The sequence below is a fragment of the Mustela nivalis genome (assembly GCF_964662115.1).
Source record: "Mustela nivalis genome assembly, chromosome: 8".
Lineage (NCBI taxonomy): Eukaryota > Metazoa > Chordata > Mammalia > Carnivora > Mustelidae > Mustela > Mustela nivalis.
This window is the reverse complement of record NC_139027.1, coordinates 50,474,449-50,486,711: the sequence shown is the minus strand read 5'-3', so window position 1 is coordinate 50,486,711 and position 12,263 is coordinate 50,474,449. Positions and strand designations below refer to the sequence as shown.

At 51.9% G+C, this 12,263-nt stretch overlaps 1 protein-coding gene across 1 annotated transcript; it reads left to right on the top strand.

The window, feature by feature from the left end:
* Nucleotides 1–43: 43 nt before the first annotated feature.
* SPR (sepiapterin reductase) lies at nt 44–6,883 on the top strand. The gene is made up of 3 exons (XM_082743985.1): nt 44–425; nt 1,491–1,781; nt 6,128–6,883. The coding sequence occupies exons 1-3, from the start codon at nt 104–106 to the stop codon at nt 6,316–6,318; spliced, it is 804 nt and encodes a 267-aa protein (XP_082600111.1). The 5' UTR covers nt 44–103; the 3' UTR covers nt 6,319–6,883.
* The last annotated feature ends 5,380 nt before the right edge of the window (nt 6,884–12,263 follow it).

The window sequence follows — 12,263 nt, the reverse complement described above, 5'->3', positions numbered from 1 at the left end:
TTCGGTTCCCGCCCCTCCGGTCCGGCCTCCGCCTACTCCAACCGCGGCCGCCCCGCCCCGTGCCTTTCTCGGGTCCCCGCGCGAGCGGTCGCGGGTCGCCGGCATGCAGGGTGGCAGCGGCGAGGACGGCGGCCTGGGCCGCGCGGTGTGCGTGCTGACCGGCGCCTCCCGTGGCTTCGGCCGGGCCTTGGCACCGCTCCTGGCCCGGCTGCTGTCGCCCGGCTCCGTGCTGGTCCTAAGCGCCCGCAACGACCAGGCGCTCCGGCAGCTGGAGGCGGAGCTGGACGCCGCGCGGCCCGGGCTGCGCGTGGTGCGGGTGCCCGCCGACCTGGGCGTCCAGGCCGATTTGCAGCGACTGCTCCGCGCCGTGCGCGAGCTGCCCAGGCCCGAGGGGCTGCAGCAGGTGCTGCTTATCAACAACGCGGGTAAGGCCCCAGCCGGCGGCGGCGGACGACTCCCCGTGGGGCCCCGGGAATACTGCGTAGCGCCCCGTCTCTTCTCCCTCCTTCTCACTTAGACCACCGCTAGGAACTTTGAAGGTGACTCTCTTAGGAGTCAGAAAAGATGCCTGAAAATCCGAGTTGTTTCGGTGAGGTATGGACGAACACTCGCTGCCTTCCGTGCGGCTCCTTCTTCCGGCACACCTCCCTCCCCCACCCTTTTCCTATTCCTGGGCAAATTTTCCAAAATGCCTGTAGAACTTTCCCGATCGCCTTGCTCCGCGCCCTCTGGCGGAGGCCTGAACCAGAGCATGAGGTCTTCCTGCAGAAGTAATTACCCTCTTTTCCGAATGGCGCCCCGAGTTCTCCCCGCAGGCCCAGAGCAGGGCATGCGAACTTTAAGTTTCCAACTTGGGATGAGTGAGCAAGCCCCGGTGTGTCTGTTTGCAGAGCTGGGAGGAGGAAGGCGTCTTCAGAAGCACTAGAGAGACCCTTCTAGGTTTGGATGGGAAGGAAGTGTCTAGAATTTAGAGAGGGCTGGGGGGAAGAGAAAATCCATCTGCAAAGAGTTATTCTTTGTTTTTGTATTTTTTTTTTAAAGATTTTATTTATTTATTTATTTGACAGAGAGAGATCACAGGTAGGTAGAGAGACTGGCAGAGAGAGAGAGAGAGAGGGAAGCAGGCTCCCTGCTGAGCAGAGAGCCCGATGTGGGACTCGATCCCAGGACCCTGAGATCATGACCTGAGCCGAAGGCAGCGGCTTAACCCACTGAGCCACTCAGGCGCCCCTGTTTTTGTATTTTTTTAAAGATTTTATTTATTTATTTGACAGAGAGAGATCACAAGTAGGCAGAGAGGCAGGCAGGGAGAGAGAGGAAGGGAAGCAGGCTCCCTGCTGAGCAGAGAGCCCGATGCGGGGCTCTATCCCAGGACCCTGAGATCATGACCTGAGATCATGACCTGAGCCAAAGGCAGAAGGCAGCGGCTTAACCCACTGAGCCACCCAGGCGCCCCTGCAAAGAGTTATTCTTAAGGTCTGTTTTTTCAGGCACTCTTGGGGATGTGTCCAAAGGCCTCGTCGACCTGGCCGACCCAGCTGAAGTGAACAACTACTGGGCTCTCAACTTGACCTCTATGCTCTGCCTGACTTCCAGCATCCTGAAGGCCTTTCCGGACAGCCCTGGCCTCAGCAGGACCGTGGTTAACATCTCGTCCCTCTGTGCTCTGCAGCCCTTCAAGGGCTGGGGATTGTACTGTTCCGGGAAGGCTGCCCGTGACATGATGTTCCAAGTTCTAGCCGCAGAGGAACCTGGTGTGAGGGTGCTGAGCTATGCCCCAGGTAGGTGGGGCGTTACTGCCATCACTGTCACCCAGAACCGGCTGCTTCCTCTCTGGGGGGGTGGGGAAGGGGGTTTCCTAGTCTCTTCCCTCCGTGAAATAACCCCCAGAGTATATTGTCTCTGAATCATGAACCATCACACCTTTACGGAAATACAGGCTCCAGAAGTTAGAGCTGGCTGCTATAGGGAGTGTAGTTTAGAGATAAAGGGACAGACTGGGAAGTTGCCCGGCCTGGAGGGCGGGGCCAGAAAGTCTGAGATACTAGAGTGGAGAGACCATGAGACTTTGAACTTCAGCCCTGTATCCTCTGTCCTTATGTGAAACCCAGAAGGTGCTACCTGCCTACAAGGCAGTTTGGAGGACTGATTGAGGTGATATATATGAAAATGATCCCTAGCTGTGAAGTGCTATCTGACTTTAGCCCTTCTAAATGTTAGAACTTATCATACCATATTCTCTTCATGTCTATACTTCTTTCTTTTTTTTTTTTTTAAGATTTTATTTATTTATTTGAGAGAGAGAGACAGTGAGAGAGAGCACGAGCGAGAAGAAGGTCAGAGGGAGAAGCAGACTCCCCATGGAGCTGGGAGCCCGATGCGGGACTCGATCCCGGGACTCTGGGATCATGACCTGAGCCAAAGGCAGTCGTCCAACCAACTGAGCCACCCAGGCATCCCTATACTTCTTTCTCCTAACAGGAAAGCCTTGAAGGCAGGAACTTTGCAGTGTGCACCTGTGTGTCCCCAGCACCTAGCAAAGTGCCTCACTATGTCAGTCTTCAGTAAATGTTAGTTGAAGGAAGAGTAGTAAGGGGTCTTGTGACACGTGGTCTGGTTTCTCACCACCCTGCCATGATGCCACTGTGCCCCCAGTCTGGAAAGAGGCTTCAATACTGGCTTGAGGCTGGTGGAAATAGAAGGTGGTCACAAAGCTTTTGTAGAGTGTCTGAGTGATTTAGACAGAGATCCAATAGTCTATTCCCATTGGAACCTGGGGACAAAAAGGTAGAAAGATGTGACCAAAGCCCAGTGTAGCAGAGCCATTTACTTCTTCATACTCTCTAGTACCCATTCCGTCCTTCCTCCCTAACACAGACACTGTTATCCTTGTAGTCTTCGTTGAACTCAGCACCCTTCTGAGCTCAGCCTCAGACTCACTCAATCAAATGGGCCAGTAAAAACCACAGCCAGGTGTGGAGCCAATTCCAGAATGTCATTTGGTTGGGTTGGTCTTAGGGAGTCCTGAGATGACTCAACATCTGCAAATCAATCAGTATAATATACCACATTAATAATATGAAGTATAAAAATCATATCATCTCAATAGATGCAGAAAAAGTATTTGACAAAATTTAACGTCGATTTATGAAAACAACAACAACAACTCAAAAAAGTGGGTATAGAGGGAATGTGTTCAACATAATAAAAACCACAAATGACAAGCCCACAGCTAACAGCATACCCAGTGATCAGAAGCTTAAAAAAAAAAACAAAAACCTTTCCCTCTAAGATCAGGAACAAGACAAGGGAACAACTCTCACCACTTTTATTTAATGTAGTACTGGAAGTCCTAGCCAGAGCAATTAGGCAAGAAAAAGAAATAAAAGACATCCAGATTGGAAGGGAAGGGGTAAAACTGTTTATTTGCAGATGACGTATTATATACAGGAAACTCAAAAGATTCCACCAAAAAAAAAAGTATTAGGACTAATAAATTCAGTAAAGTTGTAGGATACAAAATAATATACACAAATCAACTGCATTTCTAAACACTAATAATGATCTATCAGAGAAATTTACAATTGCGTCAAAAAGAATAAAATAGGAATAACTTTAACCAAGGAGATGAAAAACTTGTACACTGGCAACTATAAAACGAAAGAAATTCAGGGAGATACAAATAAATCGAAAGACATTCTGTGCTCATGGATTGGAAGAATTAATATTACTGAACTGTCCATACTACCCAAATCAATCTGCAGATTCAGTGTAATCCCTTTCAAAACTCCAATAGCATTTTTCATAGAAATAGAACAAACAATCCTAAAATTTGTTTGGAACCACAAAAGACCCCAAATAACCAAAGCAATCTTGAGAAAGGAAAACAAACCTGGAAGCATCACACTCCCTGATTTCAACCTATTATTACCAAGGCATAGTAATGAAAACACTGTGGTATTGGCATAAAAACATGCAACTTACCAGGGGAATCATGTAGGCCTGGTGTCTTAAAGAAGATAACTTTGGGTAGAAATTTTGTAGTGACCTATTAGCTCCATGAACTTGGATGTACAAATCTTCCCCCAGATTTGGGAAGTTCTCAGCCATTATTTCTCTGGGATTCCAATAATGTATAAATTGTCTCTTCTGACGGTAACCCTCAAGTCATCTTTACTCTTGTTCTTTTTTCTTTTTGCTCTTCTGACTGGATAATTTCTGATGAGCTGTCTTTTGATTCACTAATTTCTTTCTTCTGCTTGGTTGAGTCTGCTATTGACTTCTCTTGAATTCTTTAGTCATTTTATTCTTCAACTCTGGGATATGGGTTTCTTGAGTTCTTTTTTTTTTTAAGTGGTTTCTATTTCTTTGTTGAACTCATTTTGTTCATGCATTGTTTCATAATTTCATTTAGTTGTCTATCTACATTTTCTTTTTTTTGTTTTTTGAAGATTTTATGTATTTATTTTAGAGAGAACACCTGAGCAGGAAGAGAGGCAAAGGGCTAAGGGGGAGAGAGAAGGAAAGAGAGAGAACCTCCAGCAGACTCCACACCAAGCACAGAGCCCAACATGGGGCTCACTCCCGTGACCCTGAGAACACGACCTGAGCTGAAACCCAGAGTCAGATACTTAACCAACTGAGCCAGCCATCTGTCTTCATTTTCTTGTAGTTCACTGAATTTCTTTAAGATTATTTTGAAGTCATTTGTTCATAGATTTATTTCTTGAGGGTTAGTCATTGAAGTTTTATAGGTTTCCTTTGGTGGTGTCACAAGTCCTTGATTTTTCGTGATCCTTGTGGCCCCATGTTGGTATCTGTGCATTTGAGAAACTAGGCACCTCTCCCCGTCTTTACAGGCTGACTTCAGTAGGCAAGGCCCTTTACCAGTCAATCCACCCAGTGATTCTGGATGAACAATCTGGTGATGTCTACAGCAGGCTTGCTGCTGGAGTCTTTAGGCAGTCTGTTGCTGGGTGGGTTGAATACCTGGGTCTATGGTAGTTAGTCTGGCACTGGGCCTGGATGGACCCTGGGTTTACAGGCACTGATTGCAAGCTTGGAGGCATCTAGGGCTACAGGAGCTGGCTGGAATGTTCATGCAAGCTTGTCAGGCGTCTGATGCCATGGGAGCAACCCCAGGCCACAAGAGCCAGCTGATACTGGAATGGATTGGGGGCCTGGGTGTCTTCAGGTTTTCTGGGAGCCTGGAGCTTCCTGGGGCTATTGGAACTGACTGGAACCAGCAGGCATCAGAGTGAGCCTGGGACCTAGGTTTGTGGGAACCTGTGTCAGAGGAGCTGCCTGAGGCTGCGGGAGCCACTTGGGGATGTTGAGGCCATGGGTTAGCTGGGGGCCTGGATTCATGGGAGCCCAGAGGGAGCCAGGAGTTGGCCTGGTGCTAGGATGGGATGGCTCTGGGATCCCCCGTGAAGTTGGGTGCTTACTTCACTCTCCTCCCACAGGGAGGGTGTCTGTACACGGGGATGCCCGGACTTGGGGGCAGATGATAAGGGTAGTACCAACCTGTATTTCCTACCTTCCTCAGTGCATCCGTTCTTATTTCTGTGATTCACCCAAGTAGTGTAATCCCTTCTCTGGAATCCTTGGCTTTTGTGAAGGTAATTTCATGGGCAGATACTAGTTCATAATCGCTCTTTCTGCAAAAAAGTGCTAGAAATTCCTATGCCACCTCTTGTCCGACTCCAGTGATATTTTAGCAAGATGTGTTCCCCACAGGGCTACAGAAGGAGCTCAAGCAGAGAGAGAACCAGGGCCGCAAAAAGGGCCCTGTAGAAGCAGAAGTGTACGTCCTCTTTGGTTCAGCTGTGGGAGCAGAGTAGAGAGGGAGGGAGCGAGGATGGAAGTTTTGCGCTTCCATTAATGGAAACAGAAAAGTCAGGAGGAGGAGGTGCTAGTTGGACAGGAGGTGATAAGCTTGGTTATAGACACAGTGGTCTGGAGATGCCATTGGGATTTGGGTCTAGAGCTCGATAGTGACAGAATGACCCTGACCACACTTGTCAGCCAGCCTGAGGTCTTGCCGGTGACCAGACCTGACTCCACGTGCACAGCAGGGGCCCCTGCCTTGGCCATGTCCCCTCAACTTCTGCTTTTCATGCCCCAGGTCCCCTGGATACAGACATGCAGCAGTTGGCGCGGGAGACCTCGATGGACCCAGACTTACGCAATAGGCTGCAGGACCTGAAGACAAAAGGGGAGCTCGTGGACTGTAAGATGTCCGCCCAGAAACTACTAAGCTTGCTGCAAAAGGACACGTTCAAGTCTGGAGCCCATGTTGACTTCTACGATAAATAAGCTAATGTCCTTGGCTTCCTGGGGCTTTCTATCCCCCTCTCAGGCATACCCAGGAGCTCTTTGTGACCCACTCCCCGCAACCTGCCACAGGGGCACTGCCAACCCTGCCTTACCCACTTATACCTACTGTCCTGCCCTCAGATTCTCTCATGAGTCTGTTGGCTGCCGTGAGTTAGTGGGAGCTTGGGAGAGAGAAGTCATGGTGGTTGGTATTCTGTCTCCCCAGAAATTGAATTTTACGGATGGGAAAAGCAGAACAAGATGCTGCAACCCTGAAGAGAAGAGGTTGGGGATCTCATGGCCAGTGTCTGGCTGGACTGGTGTCAAATGGGAGGGCCCATGTAGAGTCACGGCCCACGGGGGAGGGAGGACGGTGCAAGTTCATCGCACAAGGATGCCCCATACTCACGGTAGCAGGACCTTGTGTTGAACTTCATGTCCTCATTCTGATGCCTCCTCCCTCCGGAACGTACTGTCTATCCCCCAGGTGGGAGGAAGGGGCCCCTGAGAGTTTATGTGCAAGTAAAAAGCATATACAAATAAAATGTGGATTATCCTTTATTCACACCTGCCTTCTCCTCTGATACAGGGCCCGTGACTGACTCCCAGCTTGCTGGGTCCAGAGATGTTCCTTAAATGCAATTAACCCAAACTCGGGAAGTTACCTTTGTCTTGGGAAGGAACTTCCCTTAGGGTTGTCTACCTCTTCTCACAGCGCCCTACCCAGTGGTGGCAAGCTCAAGTTCAGAGCTGGCCAAGATAGACCTGCCCAGATCCCTATGCTGACCCCAATCTTTAGTACCCTTTCTTCATCCTTGACCTATTCAAAGAGTATTTAGGCTGCAGGGCCCAACTCCCAGCCTCCCAGGCCTTCTTGGATTCCCAATTCTACCCTTTGCCCACCTGGCAGTGTTCTGAATAGATCTCCTCAGGGGGCTGTCTGTCATGGGTCCTCCTGGTAAAGTCCATGTGGCACATGTTCCTGGTCCTCAGGAACCCTAAGCCCTGGTGGGCTTAGGACCAACCTGCCTTTTAGGGAGGCAGGTAATATTCCAAGAGAGGGAATCCCTAAGAAACCAGGTGTGTAACAAACCCATCCTTGCCCCCGTCAGCAGATTCAGCAGAGCTGGGAGCTCCACAGTGGTGGGGGTCTACAGCCAGTCCACCAGCCCCTTGCCCCTGGGCCTTATTTGGGAGGAGGGAATATGGTCCCTGCTAGCTAACTTCTAGGAGTCAGCCTTGCCGCTGAGCCTGTAGGGGGGAACCCTTTGTTCCTTTTCTTGGCCAGCAGAGGGCGCACTGAGGCCGTTCCTCCAGGAGAACCCACGGCTGCTCAGCTCCAGACGCAGGCTCTGGGCGGGAACTGCCAATGTCCTGATAGGTTCCCTAGAAGGGAGCCAGCAATTCATGCTCTTTTGTTGCCCAGCAGAGCATTTGCCCTCACTGGAGTCAAAAGCCCTGCACGCCTATCCCTGCCCTGCCATTTGCCAGCTCGTCACCCAGCGTAAATTGTGTAAATTGCTTTTCTGCAGTATTTCGCTGTTCTTCTCTAAGAAATGGTACCTCCCTCAGAGGGTCATTGGGAGCCGTAAGCGACCTCATGTTTGCAAATGTTTAGCACAGTGCCGGCATTGCGGTAAGTGCCGAAGCTTCAGATAGTATCAAGATCCAGCTTAACCAGGAGCCCCACACACAGCAAGGAGGCCCTCCCCCTTGCTCACCTACAGCAAGAACTCTCACTCAGCTCCGCCTGCCTGGGGCGTCAGGGGGGCTGGAGTTCACGCTGGACAGCTTGTTCTGGACTCGCCAGACCCATGGGGAAATGTGTGCACCTCGAAGTCAGGAACCCCTGATCTCACTTCCCTCTGTAACGCCTTTGCCCAGGTCCCTCTAACCTCTGGGCTCCGTTTCCCCAGAGCAAAGGAGCTCTGAGACTCCGTGCCTCAGGTGAGTTGGGCCAGCCGGGGCTGCCCCCTCTCTCTGGTGAGTGTTGGGTGGACCCCTGCTCCATGGAGAGTGTGAGACTGGTCTGCGCCTGGCGGGTCAGGATTGTTTCCCTCTCCCCGCCAGCCTGGTTGGAGTACCACACGTGCCCACCAGGGGGCGAGACCTTCCCACACTTGACACTTGTCCTCTTGGAGCCCAGGGATTTAACAACCTTAGAAACAACCCCCTTCTTTCTTTCTCCTTGTACTCTAGGATTGAGAACTCTCGGGCAGCCCGCAGGGAGCTGAGAAGGACCCAAGCGCTGCGATCAGGGGTCGCTCTTCCTAGCAGGCCCAGGGCCTCCTTAGTGGCCCTGGGGCTCCAGCGCAAGGATTTCCCAGACCTTGTTCCTCGGTCTCTCACCACTGCGGCCCGGGGATTTCCTGGGCAGCCTCTGGGGGCTGACCATCTGTGTTTCCAGGCATTGGCCACCACACATGTGAGCACACGCAGGCCCATACGCAATACATGCCTGCACATCCCCAGCGTCCAGCGGCAGGGTCGAGCAGGGCCTCGGATTAGCCAAAAGACAAACAAGCTTTCTCTTTGTCTTGGATGCAAACGAGCCGGGCAGTTTTGGAGTTTTGTGTTTAATACCCTGAGCTGGAGGCCAGCAGCTGGCCTGTGAGGAGCAGGGGAGGGGATTCCAGGCCCAGCCCCAGGGACATCCAGCACCTCTGTCCATGAACATGACCAGCTGGGACTAGACTGTTCAGGAGGGTCCTCCCCGCCCCACCCGCAATTCTAGTCCTTCATCCCCTGAATACAAGGCAGGCTGGAGCCTGTGTCCACTGTTAGCCAGGACTGGAGGTGCCCGGGGTCTCCTACCTCCTCACTCAGAACAGCAACCGGGGACGCGCTCCATCCCAGCATCTCTCCATGTCTCTCATCGGGGGTTGGGCTTCGGGATACTTCCTCAGGCCTCCTTCACCCACGGTCTTTCCCCATGGAATATGGCCTTTTAGGCCAACATGTGTTTGCATAATTCACACTCACGGACTCGGGTACACACTTCTGCTTACCAGGGTGCCCAGCTGTGTTCCCTCACCATCCGGGTCCTGTGTGGTGACAGAAAGGGGAGTGGAGAGCACTTCCAGTCCCCAGAGCGGAGATCCCACAGCAGTGATCCCAGATCCTGGTGTTTCCAGTGATCCCAAAGGAGCCACTAGGCAGCAGGCTGGGAAGGGTGCTGAGAACGCCCTCTGAGCTCCTGGGGCTGGCTGGGGGTAGGGTTACATGGTGGCAGAGAAACCATTCTTTTTTTTTTTAAGATTTTATTTATTTATTTATTTGACAGACAGAGATCACAAGTAGGCAGAGAGGCAGGCAGAGAGAGAGAGAGGAGGAAGCAGGCTCCCTGCTGAGCAGAGAACCCTATGCGGGGCTCGATCTCAGGACCCTGGGATCATGACCTGAGCTGAAGGCAGAGGCTTCAACCCACTGAGCCACCCAGGCGCCCCGCAGAGAAACCATTCTTGCTCCCCCAGACAGGTCCTGAGCTCTTCTGCCTGCAGGGTTGGGAGGCAGGGTAGAGGGAGGGCTGGATGTTCCCTCAGACTTTTAAATGGTGCCCACCTCCTTATTCTCAGCCTACCATGGTTGTTCCCTCCCAACCAGACTCCCTTTCCTCACCCTTTCTCTCCCATTTCATCCATCATGCACTCCCCCTTGGCCCTAATGGCCCTAACTGGGAACTGAGAGAGCCCTGGATTTCTATTTTCAGGGAGAGTTTGGGGGAAAGGAGGAGAAGGAAGTTCTTCTTTTTCTCTGGGAGACCCACATCTCAGGCCCACCAGCTGACCCCAATGGCTCAGCATGTGTCCAACCTGAAAGCTATCCGGTGGTCTCTCAGTCCTTGGGCACGTGTTCCTTGTCCCCAACCCAAGGGCAAGGGAAGAGAAGGGCCTGCCCCCCACTCCCCAGACCTGGTGTCTCCTCTTAGAGCTGCAGGAATTTCTCTGGCCCACACTCTGGTTCAGGTCTTAGTCCCACTCTTGAGGAGGCCTTTCCTTCCCCCTCCCTGTTCTTCTAAAGCCCAGCTTGACCCCAGAGATCAGGCCCAAAAGGCTGGGTGTATTCCGCAGACCTTACCCAGATCTAACCCAGTAAGGACTCGTAGAGTGGGGAAAGGAATGAATGAATGAATGAATGAATGAATGAATGAATGTAGAGAGTGAGCAAGTAAGCCACCTGTGAATGCTGGAGTGGCTCACTGCTCACTGCTGGCTCACTGTATAGTGAAGCCTTTGAAATGGCTCAGGTGTGATGACCTTGCCTGTGGGTCAGGTCTGCAGACAAACCCCCACCATCCCAGGCAGCCCTGTGTGGGGGTTCAAACCCACCTTGGATTCCTCCTTGGAATTCCTAAAGGAAAGCCCAAACGTGTGTATTATGGAAGTGGATGGGTCTGTCCTGTGTCAGAATCACCTGGGCAGTTAAAAAAAAAAAAAAAAAAGACTTTCCTATTGCTCCTTCTTCACCCCACATTCCAATTCACTAGATCTGGGGGTGCCCCACGAGCACTAGAGCATTGAAAAGTGAGCTGTGAGAAATGATTAATTCATTAATTTAGAAAGCGAGCTGTGAACCTTGCAAACCCAGGTGGTATTAGCAGAGATCAAAGAAGGCAACTGCTTAGGGAAAGGAAGTTTAGTGAACAGAGTCTCAGGCTTAGGGGTTGGGGCCAGTCCGAGGTCAGAATTAAGGATCAGTATACGGCCAGGGTCAGGGTCACTGTGAGTCCAGATTTGGGGTCAGGACAGGGCCAGGGCTAGGTTCAGTCTGTGTTGAGGGCTGGGAATATAGAGAGGGAAACAATTTTGGAATATTTGGCGAGGCAAAAGTGGCCTGAGCTCCTGGCTTTGAAAATATTATTTGCATATAAATGATGAGTGTCAGGGTGAGCTAGCTCATTAGGAAAAGACAGACCGGGCCTGAAGACCAAGGTTGGGGGGCTGCTCTCTCCAGCCCAGGATAGCCCCAGATCTGCCCACCCTGGCCCGCTGGGCAGGAGCCCTATGCACAGGGCAGGGACATTATCTGGAACAAAACGGGCTTTCTTCAATGGTCCCTCCTTGCGGCCAGCCTGGGTGGCACGCGAAAGGAGCTGGGGCAAACCTAAGAAGTTGAGCAGTGGGGAGTCTCCTCTCCTCTCTCGAGAAGACACAACAGGGCACAGCGAGACTGAGGTAGGGTGAGCAGGACGGCGACGGGAAGCCAAGCAACACGGGGAGAAACACAGACAGAGACAGAAAGACTTGAAAATGTAGTAAGGCAGATTTAGATGGAGGGAGAGAGATTGAGAGGAGCCACACACTCACACACACTCATCTGCTCGCGCTCATACACACACTCACACACGCTGGGGCGTGCGCTCACGTAGCCACCCTGAGTCTTACTGGAAATAATCCCACTCGCGACGCCAGGGCCTCAGCTGCACAGGCGGTGCCGAGCTGTTACCTTGCACATCTGTCAGCTCCAAATGTAGAAGCTGTCATAGGGGTGTGTGTGTGAGAGAGAGAGAGAGAGAGTGTGTGTGTGTGTGAGAGAGTGCGTGTGTGCGTGCCTGTTTCTCCCAGAGAGTTCTGAGGGCTGACTTACCCTCACAGAGGGAGATCCCCAAGGACCCAGAGGCTCTCTGGCAGGGCTGCATTCCTTCCCTTCCCGCCCAGGGAGAGGCTGGTGTGCCACCCAGCTTTAGGACATAGCTCCCTGGACTTGGCTTCTGCGGCCTGGTTTGGCCACTTACACCCATAAGGTCCGGGGCAATCAAAGCAGCTGGGCCTCCTCCTCTGTCAGGTGGGCCAGTAAAGTAAGCCAAGCCCTCTGGATCCCGGAGGGGCCGCGATGAGCGCCTGACCTCATAGGTATGGTTAGTCCTGGGACATCAGGGATGCTTTTCAGCCTGTTTGTTATGACTGGGAATTCCCTCTGTGGCTGATTTCCGACTTCCAGGATTG